This window comes from Hippichthys cyanospilos, chromosome 19, assembly GCF_059441005.1.
Source record: "Hippichthys cyanospilos isolate Australia breed blue-spotted pipefish chromosome 19, RoL_Hcya_1.0, whole genome shotgun sequence".
NCBI lineage: Eukaryota > Metazoa > Chordata > Actinopteri > Syngnathiformes > Syngnathidae > Hippichthys > Hippichthys cyanospilos.
This window is the reverse complement of record NC_142387.1, coordinates 16,833,430-16,852,916: the sequence shown is the minus strand read 5'-3', so window position 1 is coordinate 16,852,916 and position 19,487 is coordinate 16,833,430. Positions and strand designations below refer to the sequence as shown.

At 60.0% G+C, this 19,487-nt stretch overlaps 1 protein-coding gene across 2 annotated transcripts; it reads right to left on the bottom strand.

Moving 5' to 3' along the window:
• Positions 1–165: 165 nt before the first annotated feature.
• On the bottom strand, positions 166–19,380 carry LOC148408231 (piezo-type mechanosensitive ion channel component 2-like). Of its 2 annotated transcripts, XM_088401793.1 has the most exons (55): positions 19,019–19,380; positions 17,227–17,325; positions 15,457–15,564; positions 15,338–15,380; positions 15,130–15,244; positions 14,777–14,921; positions 14,476–14,686; positions 14,075–14,222; positions 13,750–13,887; positions 13,548–13,632; positions 12,740–13,065; positions 12,549–12,666; positions 12,262–12,479; positions 12,041–12,189; positions 11,884–11,962; positions 11,727–11,821; positions 11,423–11,622; positions 11,182–11,339; positions 10,944–11,114; positions 10,314–10,427; positions 10,049–10,249; positions 9,774–9,978; positions 9,509–9,610; positions 9,244–9,421; positions 9,087–9,173; positions 8,704–8,860; positions 8,368–8,464; positions 8,143–8,308; positions 7,991–8,080; positions 7,789–7,877; positions 7,647–7,712; positions 7,468–7,577; positions 7,114–7,246; positions 6,978–7,046; positions 6,331–6,497; positions 5,895–6,241; positions 5,354–5,575; positions 5,182–5,283; positions 4,912–5,068; positions 4,524–4,706; positions 4,281–4,440; positions 4,037–4,133; positions 3,804–3,951; positions 3,638–3,725; positions 3,443–3,569; positions 3,177–3,335; positions 2,957–3,104; positions 2,695–2,883; positions 2,536–2,628; positions 2,274–2,440; positions 2,065–2,181; positions 1,881–1,960; positions 1,001–1,214; positions 783–924; positions 166–388 (listed from the first exon to the last, which is right to left on the bottom strand). In XM_088401793.1, exons 1-55 carry the CDS (start codon positions 19,092–19,094, stop codon positions 287–289), a joined length of 7,755 nt encoding a protein of 2,584 aa, XP_088257919.1. In that variant the 5' UTR covers positions 19,095–19,380; the 3' UTR covers positions 166–286. The 2 variants fall into 2 exon arrangements, with proteins under 2 accessions (XP_088257919.1, XP_088257918.1); XM_088401792.1 differs by having other exon boundaries at positions 12,262–12,666.
• Between the last annotated feature and the right edge of the window lie 107 nt (positions 19,381–19,487).

The window sequence follows — 19,487 nt, the reverse complement described above, 5'->3', positions numbered from 1 at the left end:
GGCTCCCGCGGCGCGACCTCAGCGCTAGAGCTAAGCGCGGAGATAACGGCAGCGTGCATATGCTTCCGTCCGCCTCCCTGCTTGAGATCCGCTCCTGAAAGTAAAGTTGCCTTCACGCCAAAAGTTGCCTTTGTGACGAGCCCTGTTGACAAACCGGACCGGGAATGGGACTCCTCCGGGCATTTATTAACGTACTCAGGCCGCTCGGGTTCCCAAGGACACGCGGGGGCACTTGGAACCAACCGACGTGGCCGCCCGGGCTTAAGCGCTCTGCGGCGGCGGCGGCTCAGCGTCTGGTCCATTTGATCAGCGTCTCCGGCGAGCGGTACAAGAAGATGAGCTTGGCGTAAAGCTCCTCCTCCAGCTCCAGCTCCCCCGTCTCGCGCACCTGAAACGCAAGCGGCCATCAGAAGCTGCGGCGCCAACGAGGTGCCCTCGGCGGGAAAGCCCGGCCTTCTGATCCGACGCGAGCGCGGAAAGCCCGCGGGCCGAGGCGGAAGGCCGGCGCTCCCTCGTCAGCCCGGGGCGCGGGCAAATCGGGGGGCCCTCCGCCGTCTTCTTTGCAGTTCTGCTTGCAAGATGGGGCGCCGGGGTTTAGCGCCAGGGTTGTTTTGGGGCGGGGTTTAGCCTTTGGGTCGCGTTCGGCCACGCGCGCCCGTTTCTCGTCTTTGCGCCGCTGCGTTTCCTCCCGACCGGACCGCGGCTTCCAAGTGCCGCCGGTGCTGGGCTCGGCTTCAAAAGCCATCCCCGGCGCGCGGACGGACAAAGAGAGCGGGTCGTACCAGGAAGATGTCGGTGCACAGTTTGAGGATGCGGTCCACGCAGGGGAGCTCCTCGAACATGATGGAGTGACTGATTCCGCTGAAAAATTCTCGCACGAACTTGCCAATGACCAAGACCACGGAGGCGTACAATCCCATGATGCTGCGGGACGCAAGCAGAAGGTAGCAATTGCACCGGCGTCGCACCCGCGCACTCCGTGGCCACTCATCTCGGTTACCCGTATCCCGCCAAGAAACCCAGACTGGGCGGGCTGACTTTATCGCTGAAGATGAAGATTTGAAGGCCCGCCTCTCTCCTGCCGCCCGTTGAAGCTCCGCCTCCCAAGCGCACAAGGCCGGAAACCGGCTGGTCGACGATCCACCACTCCCGGACCTCTCGGCTCTCGTTGGCCGTCCGCTCCAGGGACAGCAAAATGTCCTTGTAGCGGCCATCTGGTCGAAAGAGAAAGAAAACGAGGTTGAGCCCCGCCCCCCCAGCCGCTGCCCAGTTTGCCGACGTACGGTGCAACGATCCCTCGTTGTTCTCGGTGAATGTGGACCCAACTAACGAAGGGTCACTGTAAATGCGGCATGCGCAGCGATCATGCGGCATTCACAAGGGTGTGATTGCGCTTTCGGCCACTTGGCGGAGGCACAATGTCGCGTGTCATCCTAAATTTAAGAGGAAGCCGTAACGGGAAGTCACCCTGATTGTTGCTGAAGTTTTGAACGTGTCAGTGCTCTGCCCTCCTGCGCTTTAGCAACCACAGCGAGTTGATTTCAGCATGTTCGTCTTTGCGCCATGATTGTTCATGTATGTTATGAGATGACCCGATGGCTAAAAGTAAGCGGCGGGATTTGTTTACCGGGAGCGGACGGAGGGCTCGGAACACTGGCGCTCTGGCTCTGGTTTGTGCGGGACCCTTGCCATTCCAGCTCACTTTCACCATATCAAATGAACGTGTATTTTTATTCGCGGATGAACGATATCGGTCGATTCTTCATCGAGCGCGGTAAGAAAAAGTTGCGGAAGAAGGGCGTTTTGAATTCCCGCACCGCGGAAACCACAAATTGCAGCGCTAGATGGAGGCGCATTCGTCGGTGAGCAAGGTTAGACACCTGCGTAGAGCTGTTCGACGGGTTTGGCGTTGGAGTCGCTTGGAGCCCGTAAGAAAGATGGAAACACGGCGCGGATCAGGCTGAAACAGACAAAGCTCGGGTTAGCTCCCGCTGCTGCCGGCGGACTCGACGGTCCGTCAAACGGTGACCAAAAGTGTGCGTGCCTGCCAAAAACCCCACTCACACAGGAAGCGTTCTGGTACCGTTCAGCAGCCGGATCAGTTCCAAACGCGTCTGATCATTCAGGTAGGACACGTGTTTGCCCGAGGCAAGTTCGGCCTTCGCCCCAAGACTTAAGTTCCTGCTCGTCGGGAGGAAAACAAGGAGGGGCGCGTGAGGCGGATGCCTTGCGCCCGATGGAGGCCGATTCTTTATCGAGGGAATAGACGTAACCTCTGAACTGTCCAGGACAAGGTCAGCGGAAAGTGGTCCAGGTTGAGCACCTGGCTCAGGTATCGCCTACTTGGCGGACTGATGGTCCACAGAGAGTTACTGCTACCCTGCAGCTGGGCCACAGTCACGTCTTCGTGACCGTACGCTTCGAGAAACTGCAAAGCGCTCTGTGAGAGGGAGGGGGAGAACAATACCGGGGCTGGTACGGCTTTGCGGGAAACGGGAAAAGAGAGCGAGAATGTGACCGGGGAAGCGGTTTTACCGGGGTGTAGCTGTAGGAGTTCACGAAGGTTTTGAAGTCCTCCTCCGACACGTCTTTCAGCTGATTCTGCTGTGCGCTCATTGTGAAAATGGGCTGTTGGGGTCAAGAAATAATAAGCTTGGGCGTTAGCCCTGAGACCTTTTGCCCTCGCGTTCTTACCTGGAAGCCTCCCAGGGTGATGGTGAGGGAGACGTCCAGTGGCTGATTCACCACGCCGGCCACAGACTTGACGAGCGACATGAAGAGTAGGGGAAACCACACGATGCAGATCAGCAGCAGAACGATCAAGCCTCCCATTCCGTACTTGACCACCCGTTTCTTCTTCTGACCGCGAGGCTGGGGGTACCGCTGGAGAACAGAGAGCGGGGAGGGGTTTAGAACTCTGCAGTCTATCGGGTTTGACTTTGAGCTGAGTCCGGACCTTCTCAGACTCTCTCCAGCACTTGAGGACGAAGCAGTGGGCATAGACATCCTCCACACAGATCCAAGAGGACAGAGACAAGGTGGTGTCGGTCCACACCCAGTCCATCACAGCCCGCAGCTCAGTCAGGAAGGGAACCAGGCGAAAACTGCAGCGGGAAGCGAATGAACTGGCGCTCTAACATTCAGTCGACCGGCGCACAGCGGCGGTGACACGTTACCCCTGGAACAGGAACAGGTTGAGGTAGTTGTAGCTCTTGGTCAGGAAGTTTCCGAGAACACGCGTCGGATAACCCGAGCGAATCTGGTAGGCTGACAAGCCGAAGTAAATGCATTTGACGAAATACCACAGTTGAGCCACCAAGTTGTGATTGAAGCGCCTGGACACACAAGTCAGTTTCTGCGTCAGAGCCGCCGGCGCGGGAGCCTCTCGTCGGCCGAGAGGAAACGAAAGACCTTTGATGATCATTCAGAGGTGATCGTTCACCTCTCGGTGACGGTCGGCAGGATGAAGAACATCCAGAAGTGGATGCCCAACACCAAAATGACCTGAAAGACCAACTTTCCCAGCACCGTCTTCCTTAAATACAGAGCCCGGTCTATCACCATGGTGCCTGCAGACACGCGAGGGGACGGTCGGATCGCTACGCGCCGGTTCAATGGTTTGGGCGGGTACACGTACCAAACTGGATCAGAACCATGACCAGGAAGGCTTCGGGAACCTGGTCCTCCGAAAGGGAGGAAGTGATGTCGGCCGCCGCCGAGTGTTTCTGCGAAATGAGAACCGAAACCGAACGGTGATGCGGTCTCGTGTCGGCGGCGCGTGCTCACGAGATGCCCGGGTCTACCCCGAAGGCCCAGAAGCCGAAGACGATGACGATGAAGTCGACGGTGTCTGCCAGGAACATGAGGACGTAAACGTCCGTCACGGCGCTGTATTCCGGTCGGACCAGAGCTTGGAAGAACTGACGGACTGGCGTGTACAGAGACTTGCACCTGAGAAAAAGGGTTTGGCGAATGTCAGCGGCATCAGAACTGGAGCCACCACAGTCAACTAGCTTCCGGCGCTGCTCAAGCGTACTTGCGAAGGCAGTATCGCTTGCTCCGGACAGAAAGTCGCCCAAGTTTCTCCAGCAGCAGGGCCAACTTGCTCGGCTCTTCTATGGAGCTCAGACTGCCTGGCAATAGAGCAGAATGAAATTCGAAGCTAATAAAAGCGACGAGACCAACATCTGGGGCCTCTGTTCCAGCCAAGGGAAAAAAATCCTCCATTTTTGCCCCCTGCGTCTTGACGTGTGCTTTTTTTCAGCTGCGTTGGGCTTCACCTGTAGGAGAACACAGCAGGGCGGCGCCGGAGCGGGCCTGCCTCCGCCCGCCGCTCCAGTACACTACGTCGGTGGGGGTAGAACCTTGACTAGCTCTCGCCTGTTCATCGTCATTATGTTTAGGCTCAGTGGAGATGTTCTGGTCCCAGAGTCCGTGGCACTGCAGAAAAAAGAACCCCAAAACACGTGGGAGTCGTTGTTTTTTGTTTCTTATTCATATTTCGTGCGTCATCGAGTGTTTACCTTCAGTATGGCTCGGTGGTAAAATAGAGCAAGCAGTTGCAGCAGGTCGTACAGAACATAGCCTTCCTTCTTCTCCACTCCCAGGATGTTGGGCGGGTGGAAGGGTTTTGAGCGGTCCACCTCCAGTTTCTGGTTGAAGGGAAAGAACCCAAACTGGAAAAAGTACTTGATGACGATGGTGACCTGAAGGAGACAGTTATCATCATCAGATGAGTGGGGCACAAGGACAGAAGAAGAAAAGGAGGAAGACCGGAATGAGCCCACGTCATTGCAGAAGCAAACCGCGCTTCTATATGTGGTTCAAGCGGGTCTCTACAAAAGAGCGTGGCGTTCCGAAGCAAGCCCGCGCCTCGCGTTTTCAATGCGAATATTTGCGAACGGTGTCAACCTCGGTATAGATGATGGCCGTCATCCAGAAGGTCTTACTGGGTCGGGGTACGGACAGAGTTGCCCACAGAAAGACCAGAACAGGAAGTACCAAGGTGAGGCAGCTGGCAGACACCATGTGGTTTAGGACGATGACCAGGTAGCACACCGTCTCAGACCTGGTGCCGAGCAGTGGACATCAGTCAGTCGCGACCTGTGACCGTCAAGGTCACGCGTGGTCCCTTGCCCAGTTCCCCATCGTTAGTTGCTTGAGAGACGGTGCGGATGTTACCTGGCGGCGAGAATGTTATAAACGGCGTAGCACAGTTGGAGCAGCTGGGGTTGCTTGCCGTAGAAGTCATCGGATGCCTCTAGTTCCACGTTATGAAAAGTCCTGCACAAAAGAGGCCTCAAAGGGTCAGGGTTCGGGCCGGGTCGGTGTCCGGCTTGGCAGACGGCCTGACCTGTTTTTCAGAAGCTCACTGGCTGTCAGCTCCTGAGGACGAGAGGTCAACAAACAGGAAGAGGAGGTGCGCCCAGAAAGGTAGTCCGCCGCCTGAAGTAAGGGCTGCCTCTTTAACCCTGCCTCCGCTGCGCCCGTCCTCCTTTTGCAAAAGTCTTGCCAGCTCCCTTGTTCTCGGCTGTCCAGACCCACGGCGTGGCTGTAGGACGGGGGGGAGGCTGCCCTGCGAGAGGCAGGCTTGTGAACCCCTTGCTTTGATTCTCCGGCGCCGTTCTAGCAAGTTGCGGAATACGTGAATGGCGCACGGAAGGCAGGAGAGAAGATTTGGAAAGCCGACCTCGGGACCGAGAGGCCGGCGGGCCGACCTCTCTTCCGCTCGGAGAACAAGCGGACCACCGTTGTGGTCTGTCACTGCGCGGATTCATTTTTTGTTTTCCGGGGCGCCGTGAGATTTGTCTAAATGTGTCAAGCGGCGGCCTGGCCCGTCCGGGGCCGTCAAACGAAGTCGACCGAGTTCCCTTGTGTAGCTTGAGAGGACCAACCTGTGATCCTCCTCGTCTGAGGAGGAGGACGGAGATGACTCCACTCTCCTCATCCGGGTCAGTTCGGCCCGCCGCCGCGGGCCGGCGCGAGCCGGAGAGCGCGCCGGGCGGTCTTGGCTTGGAAAAGCCATAGAGGCGTCAGCTTCGGATTCCGCGCCGGAGGCGAGGGCGGGTCCGCTTGCCACTCCGAGACTGCCGTCGCTGTTCGTATCTGCCGCCCGGCCCTCTTCTTCTGCCGTCTGGCCTTCTTCTTCGGAATTGCCCGAGCCCGTTCCCAATTCTTCGGAGCTCCGCATCATCTGTTCCCGGTAATAGAGGTGGATGGCCTCCCTGGACGGCGCTTGACCCTGAGAACACAAGCTGGAGACGTAAGAGCAAGCGGTCCGCCGCCCCGGCCGCCCCGCCCTGCCCCGCCCCGCCCCGCCCCGCCGGCTACCTGCTTAGCCTGTTGGCTCAGCATGCAGCGCTCGATGCGCAGGACGGTCGAGATGTCCACATGTTCGCGGCACAATCCGCAAAGCCAACCGGTCAGCGAGTCCAGCAGGGCCGACAGCAGGACCCAGCAGAAGCGAAGGATGTTGGCAGCTCGACGCAGCACTGTATCTTAAATTGGAAAAGGGTCAAACTCCTCTGGGTCAAACGGAACATAGCCCAGTCCCGTTTGGCCCTTTTCCGTCGCTTTTGGGCCACGGCAGGTGCCGATCGACAAACTGAACTATCCGAACCAGAAGAGTCTCGGCCACCAGTTTCGCATTGATTCAAAACTGTCCGCGGCAGTTGCGCCGTGTGGCAAGGTCGCAAATTGAAGCCCATCGATTGCAGGCCAAAGCAAAGACAAAATACCTATTTTTGTTTGAGCGCCGGGTCTTACAATTTGTCACAATTTGGTTTCCTTTCTCCTTTTTTTCCCAAATCTCTCTTTTTGCTCAGTCTTCATGCGTTTTTCTCGGAACGGTGGAAAATGTCCAATGTCTTCAGAAAAGTCAATAAGCTGTGCAAGTTACGTTGTCTTTGTCTTCAGACTGCCCCCCCCCCCCCCCCACACACACACACCCACACACACACACCCACGAAGCTCAGTACCTGGTCCCTCCTCCGTGTCCTCGTCGGCATCCTCCTCCGAGTCCTCCATCGCTTCAGTAGCCCCGCACGCTAGAGGGACGAGTCCCGCTTTCATTCTTGAAGCCTTCAGTTTCTTCCGTTTGTGAGAGTCCGATACCTGAGCTCTCCTCTCCTGCGCATTGCCCGCTATGCGTCGATTGCTGCTCGGGCTTCCGCTTCTTTGCTCTTTTCTGGCTGTGACGAGCTCGCAGGGCGGTTCTGGAGTCCGTTATCCAGGCGTGATACACGAACTGGCCCATGCCCATCGAGCGTGGGGAAGACGAGAGTTTAAGCGTTTATATCTTTACCGGCGAAGGGAAATAAACAAAACGACTTCTTCTCCGGCACGACGGGGAGAAGCGAGCCCAACCACAAAGGAGCCCAAAGCCGAATGAGCGGGAGACGCATAGCACGGGCGGGAGAGGAGAAGGAGAAGGATCGAGGAAGGACATCAAAGCAGAAGCCGAGGCACCTGAAAGGCAGATTTGTCGGGACCCTCTTCCTCCTTCTCGTCCTCCTTTTTGTCGTCCGCGTCTTCCTGGCTGTCGCTCTCGAAAAGGAAGTAGTCTCCGCTCCTCACCACTGCGAACACGACGCGCGGGGTCAGTCAGCGAGGGCCTCGGGGGGGGCGGGGCGTCCCGCGTGACTCACTGGAGGCGTGGTTGACCCAGGGCTTCCACCAATCCCCCGGAGCTCTCCGTTTCGGCCTTTCCCGAGCTGAAGTCCAAACCGGTAGCGCAACTCAAGGGGCTAGGTCCAAATGTTCTGGCGGCAACACGAGCGCCTTACACACCGTCGCCACGGGAGCTCCTTGGGGTCGAGCTGAGCACGTTGTCTTTTCCTCGCCGGAACTTCTGCTGGCGGCATTTGATTCTCTCCATTCTGAAAAGCAGCGGCACGTTGGACTGACGACGCGCACGGCGACGCTCGCGGCGCATCTGCCGGTCGCGGCACGGCCTTTGGAGGCGCCGGGAGATAAGGGGGGTTCGCCTTACTGTCTTTTCAGCAGGTCCATGGACATTTTCTCCACTTCCAGTCTGGCTCGCGCAGCTTTGACGGTGGACGCTTCAAAGAGCTCCGCCCCTCTGCGAGAGGCGTCGAACGTGTCACACGGGCATGCCGGCACGGGCGCCCGCGCGTCTCTCACCTGGAGGCCAGCAGTTGCGTGTTTCGGAGGTCCAGCACGACGTACAGGAAGTAGCGGCTGGCGAAGACCCTCCGCTGCAGCAAGAGGAAGCCGAAGCAGACGCCGTCCCAGATGATTCCCGCCTCGTCGCTTGGCAGTTCGCATTGTTTGCTGCTCTGCCGCGCCGCTGCCGAGACCACGGCCGAGTGAACGGAGGCGAGGCCGAAGAGCGGACGGGCCACTTACGCTTGGCGTATCCTCGGATGGTGCAGGCCAGGCTGAACAGCTGCACCAGCCAGCAGTGGTTGACGACCAGCGACTTGATGAAACCGCACGCCAAGATCTGCAGCGGGTCGAAAAAAGGAAAAGAACGTCGTCGGTGCGCTTTGCCGGCGCCGTCGCACGCGTCCGCCGGCGGACTTCGTGGCGATCGGCTCCGCGACCGGACTCTTCTGGGTTGACGCAAAGGTTTCAGCTATAAGCCCGCAGGAATGTTCCGCTCCAAGTTGGGGGCGTGCATCCGGTTGCGGAGATTTTGCGGGAGAGCGTGAGTCGGACGACTAAGAATGGACACGGACGTACGGACAGGACGTTCTTCATGGCGATGACGAAGATGTTGTAGCCGATCAGGCAGTCCCAATAGAGCAGGATGGAGCCGACGGGTTTGAGCAACAGGTCTCCGCCCACCAGCAGGAAGTAGAAACAGGCCACCAGGTACCCCATGCAGAAAATGCTGATCCTGCCAGAGAGGCGCGAACGGACAAACGGCAAGTCAATTCGGAACTTGCCGTGGCGTCTTTTTGTCCTTTGATACGCTTATCCCCGCTCCTTCCTAGCTCGCCGACTCCTTTGATTTTTGCGCCATTCGATCTCCTTTTTCGTTTCGACTTTGTCAGGAAAAAGACGCAGAGGTTTGGGCTCTTTGCCCCGCGAACACATACGCGTGATCTCCTCCGTTCCCTTACCTGGTGGTTCCGGTGATGAAGATGACGGTGAGGACGAACCAGAACATGTAGCTGAAAATGATGACCTTCACCATATCCAGGTAAGACCTGCGCACGGCGGCCAGAAGGTCTGAGAGCCCGGACGGCCGAGGACGGACGAGAAGCCTCTGCCGTTCACCTGCACAGCGTGAAGTCCGGGACGGCGTTGAGCTGGAGCATCCCGACGGGATCCCAGACGCGTCCGTCTTGGACATCCGGCTCGCCGTTGTCCCCCGCCAGCGCCCGCACCGCCGCCTCGCGCTCGTCCTCGAACACCCGAAGCTGCAGCGAGGCGCCCAGGAGGAGGAGGAAGTCGTCTGGAGCGCTCACGCGCACACACGCGCGCACCGTTATTCCCGTTCACCAATGTATGCTTCAAGGAGGTGGAAGAGGGTCTGGCTTACAGAGGAGGAAGAGGGGATTCGGGGGGGTCAGGTGATCGGGAAGGAAAAGCCATTTCACTACGTTGGAGTCCATGTCGTATGTCGGCGGCCGCCACGGATAATCTGAGATGGATGGGAGGGAGCCCGCATTTAGATTTCCCGCTTCCCTAGGACATTTCTCGTCCATTCCCTCCCAGTCGTCGGGTCGGACTGTCGTGAGCGGCGCGATCCGAGCCGCCGTGGCTCGACGATAGCGTGCGGGCGGACGCCGGCGGCGGACCTTCACCTTTGCAGGCTGCGGGCGGGAAGCCGACGCACAGAAGATACTGGAGGCACAAGAGCGCTGACAGGAAGTAGCAATACTTTGGCCAGGCTGCGGCCATCCGCTTCCTGCTGCGCCTGCACAGGATGCAGACCAGCCCTAAGGCGTGGCCCGCGGCGAACAGGTCCATCCGCTGGCCGATCACGTTGACCGCCAACAGGAAGCAGCTCTGACGCGCCGACGGACAAGCGTCAGCGCCAGGCGTAGGGACGGCCGCGCGTGCCCCCGCGCCGGCTCACCTCCAGACCAAACTTGTAGAAGAAGTAATTGAGGAAGTATTTGGCGCAGCTCAGCATGTCCTGGTCCAGGTGATGCCTGCCGATGTCGCGGAACAAAGTCCTGGTTGGAGGCGAGACTTGGTTGCGGCGCAGGCGGTCCAGTTCCTGGTGTCTGTAAACGGTCACTTCGAAGGCCAAGAGCGCCAGCGTCATCAGGTTGTACTGCCGGGGCAAATTCCCGTAAGGTCGGCGTCCGGCCGGCGGGTGCGCCGAGCGGCCGTCTCACCCGCAAGTAGTCGAACAGTTTGCCATCGTATTTGCGAAGCCCCACCCACTGGGCGGGGTCAATCGGAGCAGCGTACAAAATTGAGGTAGACGCGTCGGCGCTGGAGTTGACTGGCTGAAGACAGAAGGCGCAGAAAAAGTCCAAATCATTTCATACATATCTGTGATTGCGCTCACGCGAAAGAGCTCAACGCAAAAATTCACTCTGGAGCGTATTTGCCGCACGATCCGGGACTAGTCGAGTAAGGCCCGGCGGGAGGACTTTCCAAAAACGCTCGATGGCGAAGGCGCTTCCCGCCGGTTGTTCCCGCGAGCTGGCTCAGATTGCTCCTCCCAAGGAGGAACGATAACGCGGGAACGCGGGACAGCCGACGGACTGGACGCCGAAAAGACTTTGCTCGTTTCCCGGCGAAGCGCAACTTCAAACGACGCGTGCCAGGAAATCATTTTTTTGGCTCGGGTGAATTTTTTTTCTCTTTTGAATATCATCAGCAGAAAAGTTGACACATATTCTTCCTCGCGGACTTAGCAGATGTGTCACTGTAACGCATTATCTGCCAACTTTTGAAAAAAAAAAAAAAAAAAGGGTCATATACGGACAGACAGCAGACGGGCCGTCCGGACGCGTTACCATGGTGCAGTTGGATGTGACGGGCTGGACGATGTTGAGCTGATACAACATCTTACAAACGGCCACCGCGCAGGTCCAGACGGTGCACACGCCCGCCAGCAGAGGGCGCCAGGCGCCACGTGGAAGCCCCACACACACGCACGCCACAAACAGCAAGTTGAACACACACACCTGGAGGGAACGAGTCAGACTGGTGAGACGGTTGGCGGCGGCGGCGGCGGCGGCGCTCCCGACAGACCTCTTTCACCGACATCCACATCATGTAAAAGTAGACGATTTTCACAATGTGAAGTTCCAGTAGCCACCAGAGGAGGCGCTGCAGCCGCTGCAGCGACAGTAGGAGGCGCAGGAACAAAACGGAGAGACGGTCCACCACCAACTTCCACGACACCAACGCTGCGGACGCGGCACCCGCCGTCAGCCCGCCGTCAGCCCGCCGTCAGCCCGCCGCCGCGCCGCTACGAGCCCGCCCCTTTTACCTGCCATGCTCTCCGACAGGCCGGGGTCCTCGAACGTGCGGGGGTAGTCCTCGTCCCCTTCCCCTTGGCGCCATTTTTCCTCAGGCTCCTCGTCTTTATCCGAGGCCGTTTCCACTTCCTCCTCCTCCTCCTCCTCCGCAAAGAGCTGAGAAGCCCCTCCCGCCGACATGTCCGCAAGGCTGCCCTCGGAGTGGACCAACCTGAAGACGGGCAAAGTGTCTTGTCCTTGCGCAGCTTCTCGCGCGCAGCCGGTTGCGAAGCCTCGCCCGGCCCGCGACGGGCCGTTGGATCGCTCGCGTTCTACCTCGTGATGGTGCTGTTGCGCGTGTCCACCACGGTTTTGAGGTCAGTCAGCTGGAGGAAGGGCTTGTGGAAATAGTGCAGGTGAACAATGCACACCTGCAAAAGGGAAAGCCGCGTGAACCTTCGGACGACTCCGGCTCGCGTTCGTCGAGCCGCACCAGCAGAAAAGCCGTGGGGATGAAGATCCTGGTGAAGAGGACCGGGACCGAGAACTTCTCCAAACCCAGATCCTCCAACCTAAAGGGCGGGCGGAACGGCGGCAGAGGTCAGCGGGACTCACAAAGGATACCGGCCCGGACGGCGGAGGGCGCCCGCCTGTGAGTGCTGAGTCCAGTGTAGTAGGTCCAGGTGTGGAGGGACGAAGGGAACTGGAAGGTGTAGACCAGAAAGAGGACCGACATGGAGTAAACCACCACTGCGACCCAGAAGCCTCGCAACCAGGCTCGCCACTTTTCGTAGCTCAACTGCGGAGGCGCCGGCAAAGGTCAAGGACGGCAAACTCCTTTTCGCAAAGGGCAAGGACAAGCGACCGCTACCTGGTAGAGGGCCACGCAGCAAAGGAACATCACCATGTAGATGACCTTGTACAGGACCATCCTGCCTTCGAAACTGACAAAGAAGAACATGGTGCCGCACACGTAGATCCAGTATTTGACAAACATCCTGGTGACCACTGCACCCAGAGCATCCATCTGAACTCCTCCTTTCGTCAGAAGAATCCTCTCGTAGGAAAGCTCTTCCATCTTTTCCCGGTCTGGGAAGCGAGACCCGCAGAGAGCCGGGCTCAGACAGGAGGAAGCGGCAGGCGCCGGGCGGCCCTTACCCTGGCCGCGAACGCTGACGGCGGACAGCCGGAAATCTGTCTGTCCCTCCTTCTGTCCGTCTGTCTTCTCCCTGCGCGCTTGACGCAGCAGCAGCCAGAAGGTCAGCAGACACACCAGCTGCAGACAGAGCGGCGTCACTCCGGGCGGCGATCCTCAGGCGGTCCCCCGGTTCCGGCGGAGGCGCCCTTACCTTTGACATCAATTCCTGGCAGGGATCGTCCTTTTTGGGGAAGAGTCCCGGGACCTGTGGGACGGCGGCGAAACTGAAAACGTACTGCAGCGCGAGCAGCAGGTTGCCGTAGGCCACCAGCCACGGCGCCGACGCCAGCGTGTGGCGCCGGCGCCGCCGCGTCATCCACAGCGCGCAGGACCACAGCAGCAGCACGCAGGTCAGCCACGACACGTAGGTGATGGACCAGGCCATCATGGCCATCAGCGCGCCCAGGTAACTCTGCCTCAGGAGGAAGCCCCACGCCGCCCAGGCCGGCGACGCCGCCTCCCGGCCGCCCGCCGAGTCTGTCGCGCATGTGCGAGGAGATTTGCCTTTGTTGAGAAAGGGCCGCGCTCGCTTTTTATGACCGAAAAATCGCGAGCCCGAGCCATTTTGCGCTCGAAGGCGCAAGCGCGACTACCGTTCTGGCGGCCTTATTGTTCGAGAAAAATCCCCAAGCGCACTTAATCGTTGAATATAGTCTGTTGGTCTTAGCGGGATTTTTGCAGTGGCTTCGTTTTCATCTTTTCCAAAGCGTTTTTGTCAACGAGACATTTTTTTGCCGAGGGAGTTTTGGTTAGCCGTGGCCGATTCCCGACTTCCCCGTTCCTCGGCCCCGGTCGAAACCTAAACTCGTTCTCGCGCGATTGTCGGGCGCCGCGAACGGCGCGGCCAAGGCGCCGCCCGGCAATCGAGCGTCCGTCTCGGTTTAGGGTTAAATGCGGTTGTTTTCACGCGCCTGGTTAGTTATAGGCCGGGCTTTCTTGGCATCGGGGCCCGCGTTCACCTGATTGGCCGAAAGAGCGGCGAGGCGTGTCCAACTCCGGGGCTGGGCTCCGTGCGGGCGGAGCCGAGGCCTCGGAAGAACTATCCTGGGCGGAAGAATCCAGAGACTGAAAGCAGCACAGACACTTGGGCGGCCGCGCCAGTCAAGGGTCCCCGGCCAAATTTCACGCCCGGCTGGCTGCGGACCACGGTCGGAAACCTACGTCGACGGAGTTGCGCCCGTCGCGAGCCCTGCGCCACAGCTCTCGGCGCCTCTCCGCCGCGATGTCGCTTTTGGCCCGGGCCATCACGTCGCCTCTGCCGGAGTCCAAAGATTCCGCGTTTTCGTCGCGGTCCGGCAGCTGAAGAAGAGCGACGACATTGGTGATCACGTCTCGGCCAATAGCGGCGCCCCCTCTCCGTCCGCCCTTCCCGACGCCGCATCCCTTTCGTCCCGGGCGGAACTTGTTAAATCCTCTTTCCCCGCGACACTTTGCCGACCCGTGTCGGCCGGTGTCTCTAGGCCCCTCGGCTCCCTCCGACACTCACCCGATTCCTCCTCAGGAAGGCCACCGCGTGGTAGAGCATCACCAGCGTCAGAGGGCTGACAAAGTGAAACCATCTGAGCTTCGGGTTCACCCGCATTCTCCAGGGGGCCGCGCAGTCCGCCGACACCAGAGGCACCAGGCCCAACAAGCTGTCGGGCGAGCCGCCCGTCAGTCGTGGCCACGGTCGCTCTGTCGTACGCGCGGAAATTCGGAAGTTCGGCGGCAGGATCGCAAACGAGAAGAGGAGGTGGCCGGGCGATGTGCGCGGGAGATGTGCGCGGGCGATGTGCGCTCCCGCCGGCTTTGCGGTTCCGTGTTAGCGTTTGACAAACAGAAAGCACCTCCGAGCACCTGAATTTTTGACGCACGCCTGCGGTGTCAGACGTAGGTTTGCTCGGTCACCTGGCGGAGGTGCGGTCGGGAGGCCACGCCTCCTGCAGCGACGGCAGCTGGTAGATGTACACGAGCAGGAAGTGGGCGGCCGAGTACGAGAGCGACGCCAGCGAGAGCCCCCTGAAGAGCGGCGGGGGGAGCCCGCTCCAGGCCCAGCGCGTGCACAGCGCCTGGAAGGTCAGCAGGTAGGGCAGCGAGGAGAGCGACGGCAGCACCACACCTGGGAGGGGGCGGAGAGGGCCGCGCTCGGTAAGGCCGCGGCCGAGCGAGTGGCGGAGGCGGGCCGAACTCGGAGGGGCTTTTGGCTTACCCGTGAGTCCCAGCAAAAGCGTGAGCGCCGATCCGCCTCCGGAGGCCAGGGCCGCGGCCAGCGTCTTCCCGCTCCTGCCCAGCGCCTCTTCCAACCGGGCCGCCGCAGCGCTCCCGGCGCCGTCCTGGCCCGAGGGCTCCCATTCCTGACGGGGCAAAGCGCACGCCGGGCCGGGCGAGACGGTGACAAAGCGCCGGCGCAAGCGGCCGGAAACCTGATCCTCGAAACAAGGTTACGCTTCCAAATGGCTTACAGAGTTACACCACAATACGCGAGCGATAACGTCATTACAGACGGAGAGGAGAGGAGCCGAGCGGCGGGGTTCCGCCCGCTCGATGCGCGCGCGCGGCCACCTGCGTTTGCCGGCTCCGCCTCAGGCTCAGCCGCCACGTCAGCAGGCCCGCCAGCAGCACGCCCGCGTCCGGGAGGAGAAGTCGCACGGCCGACGCCGCGTCGCTTCCCGCCAGGCTGGTGATCGCGAGCGGCCCGCGAGCGCGGCGCAAGTCAGGTCACCGGGGGCGCGTATTGAGGCGCGGGACCGGGCCGGCGGGTCTTGTTCACCTGACTAAGCCCAGCTGACTCAGCGCCTTCTGCCGGGAGGTGCCTGCCGACAGACGGGCGGGCGTGTGTGAGACTGAGCCGGGGCCGGCCGAGCGGGCGCGCGCGCGCGCGCGTCTTACAATTGTGGTTGGGCGCGAGGGTGGCGGCGGTGATTTGGAAGAAAGTCTGCAGCAGCAGGAAGAGCACACTGGACACGCAAACCGCCGTCACGCAGCGACCGCCGTTGCCTAAGGGACCGAGCGCAGCCGGCGTGACATTTGACCCCCTCGAAATAACCCCGAGAGTCAACGGCGGGCCGCGCCACAAGCGTGGGTCGGGCTGGCCTTTGACCCGTCGGGGCTGAAACCGTCAAACGGTTTGACTCGCAAAAAAAAAGCAACAGCAACAAAAAAACATGGCTTTGTGTGACTCTGTTTGCTGGTATCAAGTGCAATGGGGTGGCCCCGCCTTCCCCTGGCATCATCACGGGAGTGACAATTTCACCGGGACGCGTGGTCGGGCCGCGACTCATTTGCCGGCTAGACGCCGACGCGTCCCTGCGTTAGTGTGCGCGTGTCCCACGTGAGTGTGTATTGATCTGCTTTCCTCAGAAAGGAAGCCCCCCCACACACACACAGACGCCAGGGCGGGCGTGCGTCCGCCCTTCTTGCTTCCTCGGGAAGGCGCCGCCGTCATGGGCGTGTGTGTGCGTTTGGATATTTGATGTCTTGATGCGCCTCGCTTGTTTGCGTGGGTGGGTGAAGAGCTCCCGTTTCGCTTGCCCCGCAGCGTTTTGGGTCCATCATGAGGGACTCTGCTGTGAAAAGGGCTTGCCCCGCCCACCTTTCCAGTCCATTTATTATTGTACTTTATTTTTTCGTCGATGTGCCTGCGCGGGTGTGGTCGCTCTCACTCTGATTTGATGATTTCTGGTGACTTTCACCGTAGGCCTCGGTGAAATGAAACGCCCCTGTCTTTCAGGAGACTCCAGGAGGCGGGGCTTCCCATCAGGCAATTTGCAGAAGGAAGGTGTCAACCCGCTTCTAAACCGTAGGAGCCCATTAAAAGTCATCGAAAGACCCAGCTGTGGAAAATATTCGGGTGTATCAATATTTCTTAGGCAACCGAACTTTGTTTCAAAGTACCTCGGTTTCTCCGTTCACAGCAATAAAGTTTTCCAGTCGGCCCTATACAGGAAGCCTCGGAATCAGCGGACGCACCTTCGCCGACGGCCCGTGCGTGCGGCGTCAAGTCGGGGTCTGGCGCAAAAATCTCGGCGCGGACGAAGGTGGGACTTTTGCCGCGTTTCCTTGCCTTGGTGCGTTCCGGGGCAACCGCGCACTTCCGCGCGACCCGTTTGACATTGCTCGTATGCAGGTCCGCCCCGCCCCGCCCCGCCCCGCCCCGCCCCGCCGACGAGCTAGCCGCCGGCCCGGACTTGGGACGGCTCGCCGTGGGCTCCTGGACCAAGGTGGCGGTAGGGCTTGGATTTTTTCTTTGGCTTCCCCCGGAGGGCGGACGTGTAAGCGCGCGGCGTGCGCAAGCCCTATTTGGACCAGCGTTGCTCTCTTTTCATCGGGGCGTCCTGATCGGGCGTCACCTCTTTAGCTTTTGCCGCTTTGATTTCTGTCGTATCGTCTTAAAGGGGCACTTACGCTCACTTTTGAAGTATGGAGCAAAACGACGAATTGATTTATTGTGGAGCTTTAGAAGAAAGGTCCGCGCAATCCATTCAAAGAGTTAGGGTCGAAGTTGAGCTTTGGGTGGATCCCTAAACGGACCGGGGTCGGAATACGCCGAGGACCGCGGGCTCTCAAAGGTCGGATCGACACGGGAGCCGCGCGGGGGAGCCGAGCGGGGCCCCTTTCGGGAGCCTCGGCCCGCGGGGTGCGGCGTGAGGCCGGCGGTACCTGCGCGGAGGGAGGCGGGGTCGGGTCCCGGCAGCAGGGGCAGCAGGAGCAGCAGGAGGACGTAGGCCAGCGACATGCCGTTGAAACGCAGCAGGGCGCCTGTCGGCACACAAACGGCAAACGTTTTTTCGCGGGGACAAAGTCGGCCCGAGGGAACGCCGGGGAAGACAGCCCGGCCTTGTTTTGCACCCCCCCCCCCCCCCTTCCACTTTCCCAGGTAACAACATCTGCTTGTGTGTGCGTGTGTTGACTCAGAGCTCGCCGCACCTCCCCCTCGCTTTGGAATGTGAGGCGCTAAAAGGCCGCCGGCTGCTTCGCCCTCGGCGTGAGACGCGCTAACGCGCGCCCTTTTGCGTGAGAGGCGGGCTCGGCCGGCGCCGGGTCGGCCGTTCGTTCGGAAAGCCGCTAAGGGCGGGCCGGCTCCTCCGACGGACGCTCCGTCTTCGGACGCTTCGGCCGTCGGTGGGCGGCGCGGGTCAACGGGCTCCCGCCGGCTAGTCCTTTGGGCCTCGGCCTCCGGCGCGCCGGTCATACTTTGCTTTGCTTTCCCCGGCTAGCGCAAACGGTCGGGATACGCGTTGTGAACATCGGCGCGACTTGACCTTGTCCACATCCTCTCATCTCAGCGTCCCAACGGGAAACGGCTTCGCATGGCGTGCGCTTGAGGCTTTTTTTTTCGTACCTTTCGAGTCAGACCTTTGCAAACGTCCGCGTTGACTTTTTTCTCCGGCGATGCACCGCGATAGTAGACGGACCGAATCGTCGTCACCCGTTTGCTCGGGGGTATTCTGTCTGCGGCGTCTGTTGCGAAAAATGTCTCGTTTTTCAATACGGGGATGGAAATAGTTGTTTGGTTTGGTTTTCCTATACCCGGCCCTATTTCAAGGTGACGGTACCGGCGCCGGCAGCCCAACTGGCGTCCGCCGCTCTCCCTGGGTTGTTCGTTCCCTGGACAAGTAGAAATCGCAATGGGGAAGAGTAACAACTTTTCAGTCGTTTCGAAGGAGAGCCCTGCCTTGTAAACAGCCCGTATTTTCTGTATATTTTCAAATTGTCGTTATTTGAGGAGCGCGGGTCACAAGAATTAGTAATATCGGCCGACTCCTCAAGCGTTGAAGCGGCACCTAACTTTCTGTTCCCTCCTCGTCCTAGAAGAGCCGGGCGGCCGCTTTGTCACGGTCGCGCCGGCGGCAAAAAGCACAAGTGCGTTTCATTCATTCCCTCCTCCCTCCGCAAGCCCCTGCGGGTTGTCAATGGTGGTACGGGTCCCTAATGCCATCAAAGAAATTCCGTTTGCAAGGCAAGCGTTTAAGAATGACCTTAGGGAGGAACCTGGGGCCGTGTTGACGATTAGAGTCCATTTTAGCCTCCCGGTGTTTTTGTTTTCACGCTTTTGTTAAATGTGTCCCGACTGGAACCCGATAGGGGCCGAATCGACAGCCGCGGGTTCAATGCGGATTTCCAGTAAGCGCGGCCGCTCCGTTCAAAGGTCGACCATAAGTCCGTGCGGACAACCCGGAGCACTTTTCAAAAAATCCCCCCCCCCCCCCCCCCCCGTTCAGTTGGCGTCAAGGAGGCAATAGATGCCACCGATCGTCTCTTTGCAAGCTCGCGGGAAGGAAACGCGAAGGAAATCCATTTGGCCTGAAAGAACTTGATAATGCCCCCCCCCCAATAAAAAAGACGTTTGAAATGTCAAAGACGGCGGCGGAATTATCGAGGAGTTTGTCATGAAATGTTAGTTGGGATTCAAGGGGCGAGCTGGGGGGGGGGGGGAGAAAAGAAGGCCGACCTGCGGTGAGGCTGAGCGGCAGCAGCAGCCTGAACAGGAAGCCCGCCAGCAGCGCTTGGGACGTGGAACGGGTCATGGCTCCGCCCGCCGCCGCCGCCGTCGCCGGCTCTTCGGCCCTCGGGCTCTCGGGCTCCCGGATCGTCAGAGGCGCGTCCGCCAGAGCGGCGCCGGGAGCACCGGCGGGGGCATCCCGCACGCGCGCGCACGAGCCGACGTTCTCCCAACTCTCGCTCGACACGCGCGCACAAAAGAAAAGGAAGAAGGAGAAGAAGAAAAGGCTTGCCTTCGTTCAGCCTTCACGCTCGGCCCAAATCTTTTGGCCCCCCGAAAACAAGTGGAGGCGCGCAGATGTTTTCGGGCTGTCCCCCCCCCCTCTCTCCTTTCCCTCTGACGAACTCCCGGCCCCGCCCCCGAGCCCGGACGGATATCCTGCTCGCGCGATAGGCCGTTGCCGAGAGCTCCCAAATTA

What these genes read in the sequence shown, in the direction of transcription:
- LOC148408231 (XM_088401792.1), bottom strand. Translation starts at nt 19,094, where the DNA reads ATGACCCGTTCCACGTCCCAAGCGCTGCTGGCGGGCTTCCTGTTCAGG. An exon ending in GGCGGAGCCGGCAAACGCAG is followed by an intron (nt 14,922 to 15,129) that starts GTGGCCGCGCGC and finishes TTGCCCCGTCAG; the next exon opens with GAATGGGAGCCCTCGGGCCA. An exon ending in CATCCGAGGATACGCCAAGC is followed by an intron (nt 8,309 to 8,367) that starts GTAAGTGGCCCG and finishes TGGTCTCGGCAG; the next exon opens with CGGCGCGGCAGAGCAGCAAA.